At 40.8% G+C, this 21034-nt stretch overlaps 1 protein-coding gene across 1 annotated transcript in view; it reads left to right on the top strand.

Moving 5' to 3' along the window:
- Window positions 1-20723: 20723 nt before the first annotated feature.
- Window positions 20724-21034, top strand: part of PREP (prolyl endopeptidase) — a 103790-nt gene continuing 103479 nt past the window's right edge. The window contains exon 1 of the mRNA XM_035564809.2: window positions 20724-20957. Coding sequence (XP_035420702.1) covers window positions 20760-20957 — 198 coding nt within the window. The 5' untranslated portion in view covers window positions 20724-20759. The remainder of the gene's footprint in view (window positions 20958-21034) is intronic.

The following is a 21034-nucleotide window of genomic DNA, read 5'->3' as shown; positions in this document are numbered from 1 at the left end:
TAATATTCCCATTTGTAGAAAACAAGAGGAAACCTAATCCTAAAAGGATCCTGACAGTGCTGGCTGCCAGACGTTTTAATTTTCAAGGAAGGGAGAGCTACTGGGTGTTAACTTGCACATGCCTGCATGCTGCTGCTTGGAGAGTAATGCATGAGAGAAAATCCATTTATCAAGACTCTGGTTGCATGTTAGTTTGCCCTAAAAGTAAATACATGACAGCTTCTGCCTGCTCTCTGTGCAAGCTTCTGCAATTACAGTACTGTTTACCCATCTGCACATGGCTCAGCATGTTCCACGGCCTTGTCTATGATATTAAAGCTGGTGCCGTGTCACTTGAACGCCCTTCAGTGCATTAAATGACACAATGAAATGAAGCAGAAAGACTGATGTGACATTTCTCAGTAGGAAGTGTTTATCTCTGTTACATCAGTGTTTAATTGCCTTGCAAACCACTCAGGACTCTACAAACATTACGTGAAGAGATCTTTAGCAGACAGTAACACTTTACACCAAGTGTCTTTAAGTACATTTGTTCGTAGTGTAAATGTTCAATAAATAACAAAACTTACGTATGCACACTGAATAGTAGCAATTCTATTTAACTTTGAGTTCCCCTATCTATACAATCAAAGGAAATTTACGTTTAGCATTCTAAAAATATTTATGGTGTTACACAGTGAAATCTCTACTTGTCCCTATTAATTTGTCTTACACAACTCCAGCCTGTGCTTTGCAGTCTTACAGCTTGATCATCAGAAGTTGGTAAGTAATTGCTATGAATGTATTAAGCTGCATGGTTAGTGTCTATCATAAGCTGTTTGTTTTCTCAACCATTCCCCAAGAGGAGAGGCATGCGGTGAAAACGCTTTGGGTTTGGTACAAAGTTCTGGCCTTTTCTAAAATTCTTTTTTGCCTTCCATTTGTTTTTTCAATATACACATTACTATGTAGGAATCTAAGACTATCCCACAGACTGGGATACTGAGAACAGGCCTAAAAGGATGCCGAGCACATGTATTCCACATGTCTCCATGTACCACAAGCCATATATTTCTGGCATGCCACAGAAAAAAGATTTGTGAAGATTTTTGCGGAACTGTGTAGTGCCACAAGAAGGGAGCAAGTGAAATCAAGATCGATGACATTGTCCTCTGTATATTTGCCATTCGTCTTGCTCACATGATCATGGAAAATGATTTATTTTCCCTGTTGTAAAGAAGTCCCCACTGCCTCCAAAACACCCATTGGCCTTGGCAATATGGTGTGAGGGAAAAGTGTACCTGATCTCAAATCTGGTGATTGCTTTATGTACTAAAGTTGGAGCCCCAGCACATCCTGCAAGACATCCTTGGTCTTACTGTGGTCAGTGTTTATTGCTGCAGGGGGAAGCAAGAAGAAATGATTTCGAGAACAAAGTGAACTAGGAGCAAAGTTTAAATCAAGGAAGACAGAAAAAATCTTTGGTCTCTGCAGGTGGCCAGCAGAAATATGAAACCTTACATTAATATGACATAACTCATTAACAAAAGAGATCACATCTACTTTCAGTAATGATCAAGAGGTCCAAAAATGAAGCAGCCAAATACTGATGTCTTAAACATTAATCTGTATTCTGGGTTTGTTTTATCTTTTCATATAATCCCATCCATAAAGTTATCTTTAAAATACTTTTGGATTCTTTCCCCCACAATTCAGTAGAAAGACCATTTCAGAACTCGCTGTCTCAAAGGTTGGAAAATGTTTCCTAATTCCTGTTCTAAACACAAGTGATTACTGTAGGGCAGGCCAGGTCCAAGAAATGGGCCCCCATGTGCCGGGCCCTTGGAAATGAGGTTGATGGAATTTATGGTAACCCTCAAACTCCCCAGGAGTTCATTCTTGAGTCTGACTATTTGTCTTCTGCAAAGATTGTTATCCTTATTACACACAGCTTTACTACAGCAGAAGAAAGTTTTTGCTGAGGAGCATGAGGAGCTCTTGGGTTATGCACATAATGCTTTGCAGAAGCTGGAAAAGAAAAAGATTTCAATACCTTCAGATAATCTATGTACAGTAGTGTCCTGCACCCTTTGCAGTTTCTTCTGTGCTAAAAGCCTGTGAACGTCATGTTGCTGTAGCCTAGCTAAAGGACATAAATAAGCAAAGACACATCATCATGTACTAGGATGAGATGGAAATTCTTCACTAGCTACAGATGACAGAAAAGCAGCTGCATTGTCATTTAGGATGAACAGGACTTCAACAATATTTCTATATCACAGGTTGAATTAAAGACAAGAAAACTGTTCACTTTGGCCACAGGATCATCAAATTACTTTCCATCACCCACTCACACAATTTCTGTCATGGCTTTATTTCAGATCTGTGAATCTTTGCTCATAATTTGATCTGTCCAATAAAAGGGTTATTCTGGCAGTAATAGTGCAGTAAAAGAAAGACAGAAGAGATGTAAAGACTAGGACTCTCTCCAGGGAGATGGTGGTTTCATTCATTGATCTGAAACCCTACCAGTTCTCTCAGTGGAGACAACAATGTCATGGTCATCATTTTAAAATACTAAACACGGGGTATGGAAATGCAGGCATATCCTTATAAGCACACCTACTCATTGGAACTAGGAAATAATCCTTAATATTAAAGAATATTTTTTTCCTGGATCTAAAATATTAGTTTCAAGTAGATGAGCCTGTAAATTGCATATAACTCCTCCATATTTACAAATGGGGGGTTTATCTAATGGTATTCATCTATGGTATGGTCAGATGTCTTCAGCGCTAAGAAGCAAACTATGCATTTAATAAGGGCAAGGGATACTCATTCTCTGAGAGAGAGATCGGCAATTTCAGTTCAGAGGTCCCACAGTGGAACTTTCCTTCACAAGTCAGGAAGGACTGTAAGTCCTGTAAGTCTTGGGCTAGATTTGTCTTGGGTGCTAGGAGCTTCAAAAGTAAATTAAAGAACAAGCTGTGCAAATGAACTGCTGTTTGATAGGTACCATGCTGTCGCTTGAAGATAGGTACCATGCAAGTCGCTGAAGGCGACTTGCATAGGTATGGTATTTTTTACAAAGGCATAAAATATGTTCAGACTCCTCCCTAAATGCTCTGTCCTGAAGTAGACTGCAGATGCTCAGAGTTGAAGAAGATATTTGAATAAGATTTGGTATCTTCTGTAGAGTAGATATAAGGATACTCCTAAAGTGTAACATAACTCCGGCATAGATTTTTGAGAGTTTATTGTGATTCATCTGTCTGTACAAGCCAACATGTCTTTTTGGATCTGTAAACAGCATTGTGGTAAAGTGCATGACAGTTTTTAAAAGCAATCTATGTCAGTCCTGCAAATATTTTTCAGCTATGCTACTACAAATACTTTCCTTTTGAATAGTCTCTACTGTCTTCTTTATTTAAAATAATCGTAACTAAATTTCCCTCGACAACCTGATTAAATATTTTCAGCAGGAACTGAGGAACAGTTAATGACAAAATCTGCAGAATTATGTGCACCGCTCATCACATTTCTGTTACATTAATAATTTTACCTGTTTTACTTGCTTTCTTTCATGTGAACTATTCTTTGGGTAGGCATATGTTTTGGATGCTGCAGATTTTTCCCTCTGTTTGCACTGCATTGCAGGAAAATGATTTAGCAAAGCATGGGAGGAAAGAGGTGAGCAGGACACCTCAAACTGTTCTGGATGGAGATGTGAGGGTGCACACAACACCTTCCCCTGCTGCGTGCACAGCCAAAACAAGGAACCCAACACTCAGCCCTGGCCAGAGCTCCTGCACTGGGGACAGTGCCCTGATTTTGGAAGGGAATTTAAACTGAGCTTTATGTGCTAAAAGCATGGAGCAAATTGCTTTTCTACCTTAGAAGTTAGTTCCAGGTTAGTGAAGACTCTCCATATGGTACATATTTTCTAGTACCTTCTACACCACTTAGCAGTATGTTAGAGCAGTAATGTGTGAGCTCCTGTTCTATCAGCTGTGCAGGTCCTTCTGAAATAATGTGCACTGCAAACATAAACAGTCACTTTTTATTACTTAAAACACCTCTTTCAACTTTCATTGTCACCAAGACAAAATGGCTTCAAACAAAAAGTCCCTCTAAAACAAACAAACAAACTAATGAAGGGTCACGAATCCTCAAAAATAACAATGCTGCAGGTCTATTTTGGTAATGCTCTTGGCAGAGCAATATGGAAGCTTCTCTTAAATGAACTGCTTCCAAGTTTCAAGGGAACTGGTCATAAATAGATTGTTCAGGAAATTCACAAAGTTTGGGTATGATAATGAGAAAGTAGTTGATTAAAGTTCAAATGTGCTATCTGACTAGGTAACTTGCCCCTCAGACAGGACACCAGTGTTCCTCTTTTTTTAATCCTTTGTTTGTTTGTTTGTTTGTTTTGTTTTTCTAAATTAAATCTCCATCCTTTTCTTAAAGAAGGGTTTTATCTCTGGAGCCAGAGATAGCCTTTGAGCCAGGCAAGGAGAGGACACGCCACAATAAAGGACATAGAGGTCTTTGTGATGACAACAGGAAAAGCTCAAGAAGGAAAAGAGAGTGGTGCTGAAGGACGTGTGCCAGAGAGGGACCGGGGAGCAGTGGAGGGAGGGGATGCAGGGGTCAGGCAGGGAAGAAGCTGAAGGAGCCCTGGAAGCCCCTGTTATTTCAAGAGATGGCACAGATAGGCAGAGAGCAGGCTGCAGAGCATGGCCGCTGACCTTTGGGGAGCTTCATGTTACAGCAGCCCTCGGCGGCAGCCCCGACAGAGCTGGTCCGTCCCCAGCGGTACCCCGAGACACCCCACACTGCACTGCAGCCACTCGTCCATCTGCCACGGGCAGTGCTCGCTTTCCACAATTTCTTATTTTTAACCCCCGTGAACCTCCCCACTGCTCAGGCAGGCTGCCTTCATTCGGCACACAGCTGGGAAAAGTTTGACATCGCAGGATTTCGGGAGGAAAGGAGATTTTGATTTCTCCACCAAAACACGCGGTTTATCTTTAATCCCTGTGAAAGAAATCCAAGAGGAACTCTGAAGCACTTCCAACTTTCCTCTTTTTGAGGGGAAAATACACATAAGAGTGATTCCATCATCAGGAAATAATTTTTAAAGAAACAGAAGTTATGTAGGAAGACTGTCTTTTCCTTTTCAAAACATTTGTTTCTACTGAAGAAAATAATCCTACAGACTTAATATTATTCTCTTTGCAAGAATAGGCAAAAGTAGACATTTCTCTGTCATTTCTCTGTTTAAAAATTTACCTAAGTAAAAAAGATTGACTTTCTTCTGGCCATCTCTCCCTCTACATATATCTGTAAAAATTTTCAAATTAGTCATAGAAAGAAAATGGCACATTCAGACTTGTGTTATTAATAGTAAAAAAAATGTACATTAGCCAGGATGTTTCCTTCCAAAGTATCCTAAAACATTCTAGATAAATACTCTAAGGGGTTCCATGATATATTACTGACATTCAGTCGTTCGTCTGCTGAAACTCAGCACCTTGTCAGCAGCAACACTACCTGGTTATTTAAGACAGGAAGTGAAATATGTTTCACTTAATTGCAGGAATGATATGTGTGGCTAGAGTAATACTTTGATTTGGTATTTGGTCACGTCACACATTTAATAGCAATGTTATTGTGACAAGTGCCATGCAATTCTCCGCAACCCAAGTGGTCAACATCATTTTGTCTGAATGACGGCATCCTCAAGAGCCACGTACTGCTCGAAACATCACCTGGGACTCAGAAGGGCTATGCTAACCTGCCAAAGTGTTTCAAACACCATTCTCTACACAACATGTTTCCTGGATGTTTTTTGCTCAAAGCAGGGTCCTTCTTAAAAGTAGTAGTTTTGAGGGCTCAAGAAGAGCTAGCATTTAGGGCGTGGAAGCTTCCTTTAGGGAATTAGAGATGCTGCTCACTCTTAGTTTGCTATTCTGATCTATGTATGCTGGCAAAACAAAAAGAATATAGAAAAACAGTGCAAGTTCTGCAAGCTTTCAGCACAATCTTTGCTGTAATGTGGATAGATCCTCAAAGCAACTTTCACTGAAATCCATTCTCTTTTCCAGAAAAATTTCACAGAGTTTTCTTCTTTTAAAAGTGGGATAAGTAGCAAGGTAAGTCATGCAAGGAGAATCATTCAAACTTGTACACAACTGATCATTTCCACTGAATACTCCCACACGCACTGCAGAAGGTACCGCATCAAGAAGGTTCAGCACAACTTCTTGTGTCCTAACAAAAAAAGGATGTTGTGTTTGTTGTTTGCAAGTTTTCTGTATCTTTTGGCCATCCCCTTGTCCTGGAACTGTTTTCTGAGTTATTTGAAGAAGCACAGCCTCTTAGTTACCTCCCCCAGCCTGTTTTGTGAGAGTAAGACAAGTTAATTGTGCCTGACGATATGGATGGCCCTTTCAAGTCATGTAAAATGATACTGCTTTGCTTATCGCAGGTAGATAACCATTAATATTACGTGTGCCATCTATGGGAAGAGAAAGGGTCTTGTTTGTTTTGAATGTTTTCAAAGGTAGGAAACAAAGGGTTCTGTGGGGACACCAGCGGGCTGCAGACAGTGCAGCCGTACAAACTGAATTTAGAAGACAGGAACCTGTAGTAAAAATGGGTGAAAGACAGAAACCTGGCTGTTTCGTTACAAAAAGGCTAAGCTATTTCATTGAGGGGTGCAGCAATACAGAAATAGAATAGCATTGTATTTAGCTCAGGTAGAGCTCCAGGCCAGAGCTCCCTCAATGGTCAGTCACTAATTTTACTAATAAAATCCTCAGGTTTGATTCATTTTTGACTTGGTACACCCATAATAAAATTCCTTAACATAATTGGTATCTCTCAGAATCTGCACCAGAATCATTTTGTCCAAGCAAGAGCCAAAGAAATGAGGGTGTAGAGATGGAGCCTTTGCATCATTGTAATATTAGTCATTAAAATTTATTTATTTATTTATTTATTTATTTATTTATTATAACATACAACACCTATTGCACCCTGAGGAATCACACCTTTTAAGTCAGTGGAAAATGTCTCGTCAGTTCTAACTGGCTTTGGCTCAAGCTCAAGAAGGTTTAGAAAAGACATCCCCAGTGTCTGAGGGCTTCAAACAGTCCCACTTTCAGAAATGGTATCCAACAATTTCTGGTGCTATTTTAAAATCATATAATGTGCGCCGCATCATAATAACATGTAACATGATAACAAATATCAAATTTAGATTTCATCTGACAGATTTTGAGCTATCTGTAGAGAAAGAATGTAAAGTATAGAATTGCTGGGCAGGCAAGGAGCTGATTGAGGGGAGGGATCTCTCAACAGAGCTCAGTGGGACCACGGTGCTTCAGAGAAGAATGAAGATCCCAGATCCCTGGTGCCGAGGTCATTTGGAATAATTAGGGGTTCACTTGCTAAGGGTCAGATCGTCTCTTTGACCTCTAAACTTTCTGATCTTTAGGAACCTCCTCAAAACAGGCAAAAATCAAACAAGAACTCTGCCTTTTCAAGCGAGTCCCCAGGAAAACAAAAAGACGTGATTTCTTTGAAATTATTCAAAACGGTTTCTTTTTTGAAGCCTTTCAAAAAGGCAGCTGTTGCCTTTGTTGAGTGAAAAGGTAACATATCTCTTATATCTTGCAGAGAAGAAATGCATTTTAAGATTGCTCTAAAGGAAAATTACCTTTGAATCATTTTGCTTTAAAAAATACGTATATATATTCTTTTTCATCAATAATAGAAAAATGTCCACTTCATGGTGCCTGGAACACTTCTGTAGTATTATAACAAAGAGACATAAAAAATGATGAAGTTGGAAACATGTTTCATTAATGTTTCAGCTGAAAAAGTAAAATTAAGCTCTTGATAATGAATAGCATGTGCATAGCTGATTTGCAGAAGGTTGCAAAAAAACTATCCAAAAGAATTTTCAGAGCAATAGAATTCAGTATTGATCCTGCAGTGTTGTGTTTGAGTAATAGCCTATTTTAATGGCTACATGACTTTAGTTCACTTGCAGAGTAAGACTTCAAAAAAAAAGTTTAAAAAAGCTTTAAAAACAGGAAGCTTTCAACTTGAAAGAAAATTATACCATTATATGCTTATATTTTTTGTGTGTTTTGCAGAACAAATGGTTCTTCTGATTTTCTTCGGACATACCTGATACTGCCATAAAACTTCTCTTTAAAACATTGTATGAAAACTTCTTTCTTTTCAAAAAAAAAAATCTTACTATTATAAGAATTTCTCCAACAGCATACATACCTTCTGCTAATAAAAAAATAAAATAAAAAAGTATTAAATTAGCAACTACAGAGAAATTAACAGTTTCCCCACTACCCTGAAAAAATACCTCTTAAAAATGAGAAGTGCCCAAAGCATCATGAAATCCCCTTGTGCCCTTGCTTCTGCTATTGATTTTATGTAGAGGGCATGTAAGACTTCAAAGATATTCATGCATCTAGACCCTCTGAGATCATGACACTTCTTAGGCACTTAAATACCCTGTAATATTTAAGCTTTACACTGCAACGTTAGGTTGCAGTGGGCAATTCTTAGGCAGAAAGCCATGCTCTTCCAAATTCCTTTTCAATACTATTAGGAATACTTGCTCACTTTAGTTTTCAAAAGTAAAAATCCCATTCAATACAGTTTTCATGTAAGGTTTCATTTTATCTACATGAAAATCCACAGATATTTTGCTGAATCCTCTAGGAAAGGCCCTATTTACTTACTATAACCTACACGCAAAATAATTTGCTAGAAACCACCGTGAGCATAAATTTTAGAGCGCTCATAAAACATTATGCACGGGACAAGTGAGGCCATATTACACAGAAAAATGGACTCTGTCCATGGAGTTATCAGTTAGGTTAGTGGTTAATATGTAATCTTCAATCTACAAACCCTGAAAAATGAACTCTCCGCACTCCATATCACCTCAAAAAATGTGTGGGTATAGTCACTTTCCATGATCTCATAACTTTATCGCTGATTTTGTTAACTTCACAGTATTAAGCTGAACAAAAACTCTACTTCCATCTATTTTTCTGCCACACAGAAACTTTTCATGCTAAAAAGCTACTTCAGTAGTTCTCCTGCTAAATGCAGTTTTATTATAGCATTTTTACTTATATAAAACACTGAAACTATTATAATTTTTTTATATTATATGATCTAAAAATGTAACATAGAAATTTATGAGTATCTGGAAGATGTATTTTACTTAGGTCATTCAAGAGTCTAATATACCATCTTATATAAAATCCTTATGTTTTTTTAAAAAATTGATAAAACAAGGTGCCACTAGTTTTAAAACTTGATAGTGTTTTTGTTAATATCTTTTTTAAAAGCTATGCTGTACTCTGCTAGCCAAACATGATTTAAATAGAGATTCTTGTACAGGATTCACTTCTCACAAACCATGGGATAGATACATGTAGTGCAGAATTATGCAGACACCTTTATAACTATGTTGTCTGCTGCTACTGCACACTAAAAGTAGAAGTCTCAGAGAAATACCATTTGTGCTAGGTAGGAATGGATTTGGCTACACTATTTTCCTTTAGTATGATCCATACCCAGAGGAAATTGTTACTCAAATAGAAATGGAAGCACATACTTCAAGCTTCAGGGGGACATTGTGTTCCCTAATAAACCCTAAATAAAGACCTTTTCCCTAAATAAAGACCCAACAAAACCTGCCTAAGAAGCTACGGAAGTGACTGAACTTTTATTGAACCTCAAAGTTTTGGCTTATCTCTTGGGCAATGGCTGGGCTGGTTCTTATTTATATCCCTATTTAAAACAAGCAGATTAATTCTTGGGTTTGCTTTCAAATTCAGTCACACATGGAATGTCTTAATTGTTTGTTAAAGGAACAGCAGGTTGTGGTCAGGGTCAAATGCCCTTGTGCTCAACAGATTTTAACTTTGCATAGTACTAACTCTTGAGACTATGATAAGCAAGCAAAGCAAACCCAGAGGAAGATCTTCATGCTGTGTATGAGGGAAGCGCTGAGTGTGCAGGTATGCAAGGGCAGGGAAAAGGGAGGAGGGAGCCTGAGCCCATGGAGTGGGCATTTTTTACCATACTGGGTGGTGTGGTATGTACTGGTACATGGGCTGTCAGTGCATGCACTTGTGTGAATATGGGATTCTGTAAGATTAGCAGCAAAATATTGCAAGATGCAGAGTTGACCTGAATCTTGACAGAAGGGTTTAGGGCTGGAAACCTGGTTCAGCTTTCACTCCTGCTAGAAGCTCATCACCTGCTTTGTAGTGGAGCTGCAGGCTGGACCACAGACCTGCTGAACGTCCTCCCACAGTGCCATTCCAGAATTGCCTGTTTCCCTCGAATGGGTGGGCTCCTCTCTGGGGAAGGATCATGAAATTTGCAAAAACCAGTGACTGAGGAACTGGCGCAGGTATTGCAGAATGGCTGTTCTCACCCAAAGTAGATTTGACCCAGGTGTGGAAAACCACAGCCAATTGTTTCTGTTCACGTTATGGTGGGGATGTCCTTCAGATGTACATGAGGAAAGGCAAGGGCCTGGTGGAGTGACAGAGCCATGAGGCACCACAGGAGAGCTGCCCATAGGCATGATCCCAGTCATTGGACCAGCGCAGCTGGGAGAGCCATGAGCTGGCTGCCTGGGTGCTAAGACAGAGCCCCAGGGTGCTGGGGGATGAAGGCTCCCCTCACCACTTCCACACTGGCCTTCCAAACCTGATCCTGCCTGTGCAGGAATGGATTATGAGTGGGCCTGGAGCTGTTGGATGGCGTCGGGGAAGACATAGAGAATTCCCTTTTCACATGACCTAGGAAGCATCAGACACAGGTGTAGCACTCCCTGTGATCACTGAGTGCCTCTCCCAGCTGGCAAGCAAATGCTCCCAAAAAGGAGAAGTTAGCAGGAGTAAATAAAGGAGCTCAACCTCCCCCCACCACAGTGGGCTGAGGGAAGTGGATGGCTCAGCAGGGAAACTGCCTGCTCCAGCCTGGTGCCTGGCCCAGTGTCTCACTTGCGCATCAGGCAGCCCCAGGGTAGAGAAAAAGGTTATTTTAACTCAGTCAAGTGTGGTTGCAGCTCTGTGCTCTTCTGCAAGGAGAACTGGGGGGGCTGTCCAGTGTTTGGGACTGAGGGACTGCTTCTGTTTGTTTTCTCATGGAGAAGATGGATTGCCAACTTTTCCACTCCTTGGAATGAAGGGGCTGGCTTCGCTTATTTTCAGCACCCTCCAGGAAATGAGGCTGTTATATTTATTATCCTGAAGCTGGAAGGCCAGATCAGTTTCTTAAGTAGGTGTAGGGGCACAGTTACTAAATTTACTATGCTTTTTCCAAAGGCTGAGCCTTGGAGCAACTCTGCTATTCCCACTAATTACCTGGTGCCTCCACGTGTCTTTGGCCAAACCTGCCGCCTCAGATCGTGACCTGCCAGCATGAGAAAGCCCTTACAAAGGCAGCAACCTTCAGTTATTTCTGGTAAAAAAGGAAATCCTATGAGCTGTGTAGAAATGTGCCTATTGCCACGTGCCTGTGGCTGGGTCTGTATGATACCGGGCACAGTGGTGTATCAGTCTGGGGCAGTGAGGGCCAGCTTACAGCAATGTGCCAGTCTCCTGCAAGACAAAAAGAAAATCCAGGTAGCATTACACAAGAGAAAGGTACATTTCTTTCTCCGATCTCTTTAGTGCTTACAAGATTTAGATAACATGCTTATCATGAAGCAAATGGAGATATTTTGCAAGTTTTACTTGGTGTGGTAACCACTATTACCCTTTATACCTTTGTAAATACCCTGACGTCCGCAAGAGTAAGGGCATAAATAAAGCTAACAAACACAGCCGAGCTCCAAATACCTCCTGGCTTTTCACATACATACCTAATTAAATGATGAGGATGAACTTTTGTGAGGTTCTACTAAAATACAGTTATTTAAGTAAATATCTAAACAAAATAGTCACATTGCCAGAATAAATTACCATCATATTTTTGATTACTGAAGTACGTTTTGGTAGGAGGGAATGAATAATATTAAAAGATTTAATTAGCGAATTCAGAGAGAGGCTATTTACAGCACTAACATCAATGACATTACATCTAACATTATTAGGGATCAAAAAAAGCCTACTACAACACTAACATCTAACATAATTAGAGATCAAAGAAATTCTACTAGGCAAACAAGACCCTTCTTGCAATAGAAGATGTGGTCTCCCAGTCCTTAGTTCTTGCATTACTCTCCTTTAAGTTACTTTCCCAAGTACTTTTATTTCATCTAGAACACTTAACCGTTGGTAATTAAATAATTTTTGTAAGGAATCAAATGACCTGCAGCAGTTGACTGTTCTGCAATGACTGCTGAATATTGACTTCAGGGTACCACAGGGTACCTATGAAAGTGCAATGGGAAGCAGGACATGTCACTGTTATTTAGCACATAAGTTTTTTTTTTTTTTTCCCAAGATGCATAAAGGGTCCTTCTGGGTAATTTCAGCAGAGCTTTGGAATAGTAGGTCTGCCCTATAACCAAAGGTTATACATTCACCTTGTCCTTTGTCTTTAGATGACTCAGGCATTTGCAGGATTTAGAATAGGACTCCTGCCAGAATTTGATGAATTATATGAACTAGATGTTTGTGAGGATTTTTTGTGTGCAATTTTCTTCCATCAAAATGTGTCGTACATATTTCTGCAATTTCCTTGACTTGCTCTATGTTTTCTGGCAGTACTTGGGAACCTGTTCCAGTCAGTAAAGAGGATGCCTCCTCTGTCTAGAGTGAAGGCAAAAGAAGAACATCTAATTAAAATGTTCAGAGAAGGAATTTATTTTCACGAACTTGGTCTTAGTTTCTTATTCCTCTCACTTTCTGTCAGAATTCCAAGCCCTATAAACATAAAAAATTAAAAAGATATGAAAGCTTGAAAAATGATGAAAATTTCCAAGTGAAAAGAAAAAAAAAGTTATACTTATTTGAATATCTACTGAGTCTTTGGAAGTCCTGTTCCTTTGAAATCACTGCACACTTTATCATGAGTAGGAAATAAAATATATTCAAGGCATTTGTTTTCAATAATGTTGTTTTAACCTGAGAAACTTAAAATTCATCTCCTAAAGTGACTATTTTCTCAGTAAACAACAAAGGGTTTCTGTACCAGCTCTGCACTAGATTAGAATCTATGTATTAAAAAGTTTTGGTGGTAGGATTTAAAATCACATAGTTATTAAAAGCATTTATTATCAATAAATCTCACACTAAAATAGGTGAATAATGTGTCCCCCCTCTGTTGAGGGCACCTCCTCTCTGGGTAAGCTCGTCTGTAAACACAAGCCCGACCGCTCATGCTGGTGACTCAAATCCACTCATGCTCCCTTCTGTCCAAGCCCAGATCTCAGCTTGCTTCTCTCTGAATGTCTAGCCATCGGCTCAAGCTTAGTACGGCTCACCAGAGCTCTTAATCTTTCTTCTAAGCTTTCTTTGCTGCTGCTTTTTGCAGTCGCTATGGCTAACATCACCGTCCCGTCTGCTGCTTAGTCCTTGAATTTGTCAGCACCCTTAGACTAGATCTTTATCTGCCTCAGCTTCTCATATCAAGGCTCCGTGTAAATCTTGATACATAAGACTTCAAAGCTATGACCTCCCTCATACTTCCACACAGCTAAAATTATCAGTCCATGTTTCATCCTTTTGCCTGTCTGTTCCCACAAGACGGTCCTCCCCAGTTTTGACAGAGTGCTTTCCCACTCTTTCCTCTTTACTCACAATTGTAAACAGATTTCCTCTCTCCTTGCTTCATCATACCATCTTCCCCATTACCAAGCACAACATAATTTTCCTCCGTGCAGATTCCAGCCCTACTGTCATCTCTGATAATCCAGAGATGTGCCAGCAGTCATCACACCTTTTACACCATTACTTTTTCTACACTGTCCTTCCAGTCTGGGAGGAGCAATCTGTGAAAAAAAAAATAATACACAGTGCACGGTGAAGCCCTGGTCCGTGTCTGAATTGCATAGACACTGCAATACTAGAAATACAGAGATTTCACATGCAGCTATACAAATGTTGGAATGTGTTCTTCAGATACAGAACTAGGTTTAATTCATACTCTTTTAAAAGAGGTGATACTAAAATCACCTCTAAATGTAAAAAGAATAAAAATAAAATTGGATCCTTAACAAATATAAGTATTTAGTGTCTACCAAAATGTAGTGCCTTTCTTAGAAGGCACTTCTGGAACTAAAATTACATCTTTCTTTTAATTTTTGTCTCCATTATTGAGTTGTAGTTACAGTATTTTAAATCATTTTTTATATGGGGTGGCCAGAGCACTACAGTAAGTGATAACCTAGTACGTTGTCCAATGTCGTTTGCATTTCCAGTTCAGTGGTCACTAAATTGCAGACAGTCTTATTTCCTTCTTTTTCCCACATATTGAGAAGTTCTTCTCAAAGGTATGTTCAAGTCTTGTTTGGAATCACATTTCTGGTGCTCTAAATTTTATTTTTTCTTCAGGGACCTATAGTTTCTATAGCATTATAACCCAAACCAAATGTTTTCTGAGGCACAACGGAAAGCTCTTTTTCTAAGGTATTTGAACATATGTATTCGAAATGTATTAAGCATGGATAGATGATGAGTTCAGAAGAAGATATTTCTAAATGTGGAGTCTTTTAGAAGGAGCTAAAACTCTTTTCTCTTCCAAGAAAAATATATCAGTTTTCCTATGTTTAGTGTATTTCAAATTCTGTCAACAAGTCATAAGCTGTTAACAGGAAGCTGCCTTCTGTTTTGCTTGCTGCCAAGATTAGGGGTGACATTCCTACCCTCTTCAAATTAATGACAAAACTTGCTTTGACTTCAGTGGGGAGAACGTTTCATCCAGAGCAAGAAAATGATACTTTCTCATATTTTCAGAACTGGAAGGAATAAAAAGCCTCCTTCCAATTCATATTTATATCTCTCTCTCTATTTTTTTTTCAGATACTGCCATGTAACAATTATTTATACTGTCTTTCTTAACAATATGGAAGTTATCTGAGTTGGTTTTAAGACCTGAAAACAGGAATTAGCTTATATTTTTTTTTACAGCATAAAACACCAAAAATAAAAGACAGAAAGACAAAAAAAAAAAAAAGTACCTTTTATCTTTTATTAATATGGATTTGCTATCTTCCCACACAAAAGAATGAATATAATTTCATTAGACAGAAAATGATACTTATAAAGGTAGAGTTCGTTTTGCAGAATTGTGTTTGGTGGGAGGGAGGGAGGGAGGGAGGAAAGGTTGAGCGGTGAAATCTGTTGGGTGAAAAAAGTAGGTAGAAAAACTTCCGTTGACTGTGTGGAGCTTTATGTCACAGTCTTTCTCGTCTGTTAAATGGTGTGTAGCAACAAAAGGTCAAACCCTTCTAACTTTTCTGAAAAAGCCTTCTTCAGAAGAACAGCAAAACACATGAACCTTGGAGTCCCAGCTGAATTGTAAAAGATTAGGATGCACTTCCAGAAATGCTGAAGGAAGTATATATAATCTAAGTGTCAGGAATACACCATGATCTGGTGGATAAGTAGATAGTTACCTAACCTTACAAACTCGGGAGGACTCCCTGATAACTATAAAAAGACCCAGAGACACCAAATTCAGTAAAAGTCCCTACTCAGGGATACAAGAGTAGATTTTCCTATGTTGTCTCTGATGTTTGGTAAATCCTTCTTTTAATGGCCAATTGTTAACAGATAACAATTGGGGAATAAAAACAAAGGGCCAATTAAGAAAAATTTGGTCATTGACCTCTTTTATGACTAGAATTTTGTTCATTCTTCACTTCACAAGGAAGGTCACTGTGGAAGGAAAAGGTAAGCCTAAAACACTAACTCTTACCTGTCTGAAAAGACTCCTGCAGTTTAAGAAAATATATTTTAATTGAAAGTAGTTATTCCAAGATGATATTTATGTTGATACTCATACGCCAGTTTAGATATGGTTTATCACACTATAATCATGATAGATTTGCCCGAGATACTTTGAAATAGCTTCTCTGTAATTGCTATTCCATGCTAACTCCCCATGTGAATATCCCTACATTACTTAACTGACTTCATAGCACCAGAGCGTAAGCATACCAGCCCAGAACACCAGGGTAGAGTACGATCCTGTAGCATGCCACTGACTTTAATGCACCCATCCTGTCCCTTAGTGTGCAGAGCAGTAAACGACAATGAAATAGTGCTTTGCTTGACTGCACTTTCAAATGTTGACCAGTCCTACATCATGTAGTAGTTTCTGTAACTTAAATAGTAAAAACATATTCTGTGTTATGTAAGGTACTTTATAAATCAGCTCAAAAAATAAGGAAACCTTCAATTAACTGTAAATTATACTGAATTTTCATATTTAAAGTGTACAGTAGGGGAACAATATTTAGAAATCTATGATTCACTGGAAATCAACAGGATTTAGTCCCTTGAATCAGTGCTTTCAAAACAGAAAACCAGCAGGGCCGACACTTTTAGAATCACATTCCTCTGAAACTTGAATTATTTGTACACCTCAGCACCTTCCCGTTAATGAAAGACTGAGGTTCTGCTGACACCTGTTGATAAATGTCTGAACAGCAGAACTGGTGCCTTACAATTAAGTAAATGACATCTTAAAAACTAAGAAAACGAGAGCAAAGGTACAAGCCTGGCTTTTTGCTATAGCAGAAAAATTTCAAGTCATTGTCAAGTCATAGTGGTAGAGTGAGGTTGGGGAAAAGAATGAAAAGGAAAGGTGAAAAGAAAATTTGCTTTTTTTTTTTTTTTTAAAGATCTTTCCTGACAAGGATAATGAGGTCACTTCCTACTGAGTCAATACACAACTTGCAGTGAGTCATTGTGGATCTGCTGACTAAGGTGAAAGAAATTTACTAATGACTGGATGATCAGCAGAAGTGTAATTAATATCAGCAGAGATGAGAATGTGTTTCTCAAATGATCAAATTCATGCTAACATGGGAGTGTGATAAGATGATAAAGACTACTGAGAGATTTCCTTTTTTTTTTTTTTAAAGAACAGGAAGAGAATTATTGCTTACTCAGCAGCGTATCCTCAAAACTCAGCAAATATCATATCTGAATTCTGCTTGTTTTTTTTAGGCCCAAGAAAAGGTAAAATTTTACTAAAATTTTTACCTGCTGCTGCAACACTAAACAATTAAACTAGGCTTCAGAGTTATGATACAATCTCAACATTAATCCCTTTTAACTTTGTGTTAAACAAACATACGGAAAAAGGGAGAAGATTGCTACATCTTCTGTAATAAGTACCTCTGTTAACAGAGTGCACACTGCACTCCCTTTCATTTGTACAGGGAGTACAAGCTCACTGGTAAGAAAAACATGTCTGGGGCAGTGTTTTAGACACTGTGTAACCTGTAATAACTGCTTTTCTGATAAGAAAAGTTCAGACAGTGTAGATTTTCTCCTTCAGCTATTGTTCACATGCAATCTCTTCCCCCACCCCCCACACCCCAAGAAACAAAAGAGAAATTTACATTAAAGAAAAAATTCACTCTCTGCCTGTCCCTGGTGCTCACCTTTGAAAGAAAATTACTGCTTGTAAAATACAGGCCCAACGATCTTATCTCGGACAACCATGTACTTGGGTTTCTTTGTACATTCCCGCCTTCTCTGTATCCAGGATGAATTGGAAGGTATTATAATGGATAATTACTGTGATTACTGGATGCTCGCCAGCCCATGCAGTAATTACTGTGCACTGGTTTGAAAGGGTTGCTCAAGTCTGAAACATATGGGCACTCCTCTGGGTCAGCTGTATGGTGGCATGCAGTCAGCCTGCCCTCTCCTGGCAGGTCAGATTTCTTCATGTGCCTAAGGTACATTTGTCCAAAACTTCAGTACGTGTCTGCTGGGATACTATTACTGCAGGATGCTGATCTACAGATACATTGTGGGAATGTCTGGGCTGCTTGGATGTATGGCTGCTCAGTCAGAGCTACCTGCAAGTCTGACCAAGCTGCTAAACATCCAGAAATCCTGGACATTTCCTGTGAAATACATTCATTCTGGACAACATTTTAAGTCTGAAAAAGAAGACATCTGAAAGAAAACTGAAATCAGAAAATATGAATCAGATGCTAGGCCTTTGCTAGATACAAAGTGAATTTGCAGTTGAGATAACTCAAAATTCTCAGCTACTCAAAAATTTTGAGTCTACTCAAAACTCTCTTGGCTGCGCAGCTGGGCCTGGAGGGCAGTGGTCAATGGTGCAAAGTCTAGCTGGAGGCCAGTAACAACCAGGGGTCAGTACTAGTTCAAGTCCTCTTTAACATCTTTATTAATGATCTGGATGATGGGGTAGAGTGCACCCTCAGTAAATTTGTGGGTGACATGAAATTGGGGGGAATGGCTGACTCACCAGAGGGCTATGCAACCACCTGGAGGGACCCTGGCAGGCTGGAGAAATGGGCTGACAGGAACCTCATGGAGTTCAGCACGAAGTGCTGCATGTGGAGAGGAACAACCCTGGGCACCAGGACATGCTGGGGACCAGCCAGCTGGAAAGCAGCTCTGCAGCTCCTGATAGACGTCAAGCTGAACAAGAGCCAGCAGTGTGCCCTTGCTGCTAGGAAAGCTAATGGTATCCTTGGCTGCGTTAGGCAAATTATCACCAGCAGGTCAATAGACGTGGTCCTTCTGCTCTACTCGGCATTGGTGAGGCTGCATCTGGATCACTGTGCCCAGTTCTGGGCCCCCAGTGCAAGAGAGACCTGGACATACCAGAGAGAGTCCAAGAGGGCCACAAACATGACCAAAGGACTGGAATACCTTTCCTATGGGGAAAGCCTGAGAGAGCTGGGACTGTCCAGCTTGGAGAAGAGAAAGCTCAGGGAGATCTCATCAATGTGTATCAATGTATACAAATGCCTGAAGGGAGGGTGCAAAGAGGACAGAACCAAGCTCCTTTCAATTGTGCCCAGTGCCAGGACCAGAGGCAAAGCGAATGAACTGAAACACAAGAGATTCCATGTGAACACCAGCACTTCTTTACTGTGTGGGTGACCAAGCACAGGCACAGGTTGCCCAGAGAGGTTGTGAAGTCTCCCTCCTTGGAGATCTTCAAAAATATCTAGACATGGTCCTGGTCAAGCAGTTCTGGGTGTCCCTGCTTGAGCGAGGCCAGATGGCCTCTGGAGGTCCCTTCCAACCTAAACTGTCCTGTGATTCTGATATACAATACAGCATATTTGTGTAGCACACAGGCAAGCTTTACAGAAGTATTGAGCTAATTCTCTATATGATAGCAATTCATGTGCATATGTATTCTGCCTGGGAAGCTCAGCCTTTCCTTTTCAGTATTTATCTGAGCAAGTCACCCAGAAAACTAGCAAACTTTTGGCAGCATTGGGATCATCGAGGCATTGCCATTAACCACCTTGCTGGCTGCATGTTGTGAGTGGTAGAACAAAAGGTGTAGTTGACAGCTATGCTACAGCCTTACACAAGAAGAAGATTAATAGAGCAACAAGGTAAGAAGGAAAAATGACCAAAAGAGAAGGGATGAGAGACAAGAAGCCATACGGGTGTTGTTTAGGATGTAAATGAAGCTGATGAACATAGTTATGTCAATTAGTGACAATGATCATTATTGCGTTGCCTTATTTCATCGAATGTACACAATCCTTCCCCAAAGTATGCCCAATTAGAGATGGTAACTCTTTTCATTAAGAGAAACCAATCAAGACACATTTCTGAGCCAGCAACTATCAATGTTTGATTCAATTTCTGGGATATTTTATGTCATTGTCATTCCAAACTGTGTCTTTACTGGGGACTGTGAACACTCCTTGGGCTGCTCTAGCCTTTAGACACCACTACGTGTAAACATAATTGCCTCAAGCTTCACATCACGTACCACACGTACACATGAGTTTACCTTGGGGAAGTTCAGTTAAACCCTCCCCACAGTAACAGAATGATTTTGTGAGGGCTATGAGAGGAAACTTCGAAGCAACAGCAGTTTGGAAGGAAAGCAGCTTAGCCATGCTGCTGGACAACGAACCAAGAGACTGTCTGCTGCATGTTTCCACTATTTTTATGACATGAGAGTCCAGTGGGTTGCTTACTTCAAAGGAAAAGGGTTTATAAGCTGTACAATATGAGAAGCCCTATTGTAAAATAAACACCTGGCTGAGGAGCCCCAAAGTCATCCATCCAAAACACCTTCACTGGATGAACTTCCACCCAGGCCAGTCATGCAGGTCAGAGCCTGCCTCTGTGTGGGACCAGAGCTGGGACACCAGAGGGACTGGGACAAACACCAGCTGGCCAGGCTGGTGTGCTGGAGCCATGGGTCTCACAGGGAATCGGTGGCCAGCTAGGACTTTGCTTTTAGAGTGAAACCTCATCTCCAGCAGCTTCCAGGCAGTGTGAGAGAGCAGAGCCCGAGCCTCTCCCCAACGACAGCATCAAGGTGCGCGAGCTGAGGAAAAAACCACCCAAAACCCAAGCATCCAAACGCAATTTTATTTCATTTTTTAACCAAAGCGTTCACTCTAAGGAAGCCGAAAGCCATCGGCGGGGTGGCGAAGAGGAAAGAGCCCCCTCAGAGGGGCAGAGGCTGCGCCAGGGGCGGCGGCTCCCAGTAGGGGGCGCCGAGCTCCCATGCCCGCCGCCGGCCTCCCCCGGCTGGGGCGGGCCCCGGCCCCATGGCGGCGGCGCGGGGCGGGTCCTATGGCGGCCGCGCTCCGCCTGGGCCGCGCCGCACGCCTGCTGCTGGCCGCTGCCGCCCCGGCCTCCGCCTCAGCCCTGCGGCCGCCTCCGCGCCTCGGTTCCTCCTCCTCGTCGTCCTCCTCCTCTCCCCGCCGCTGCCCTCCGCCTGTCGCCATGCAGGCCTTCCAGTACCCCGAGGTGTACCGCGACGAGACCGCCGTGAGTACGCGGCCTCCCGGCGCCTCGCTGGGCCGCGGGGAGCCGCCCCGGGCGCGGGTGGCGGCCGCTTGGCCGAG

The sequence above is a fragment of the Cygnus atratus genome, chromosome 3, assembly GCF_013377495.2.
Source record: "Cygnus atratus isolate AKBS03 ecotype Queensland, Australia chromosome 3, CAtr_DNAZoo_HiC_assembly, whole genome shotgun sequence".
Lineage (NCBI taxonomy): Eukaryota > Metazoa > Chordata > Aves > Anseriformes > Anatidae > Cygnus > Cygnus atratus.
Note: the sequence above shows the minus strand (reverse complement) of the source record. Positions and strands in the feature narration are given on the sequence as shown.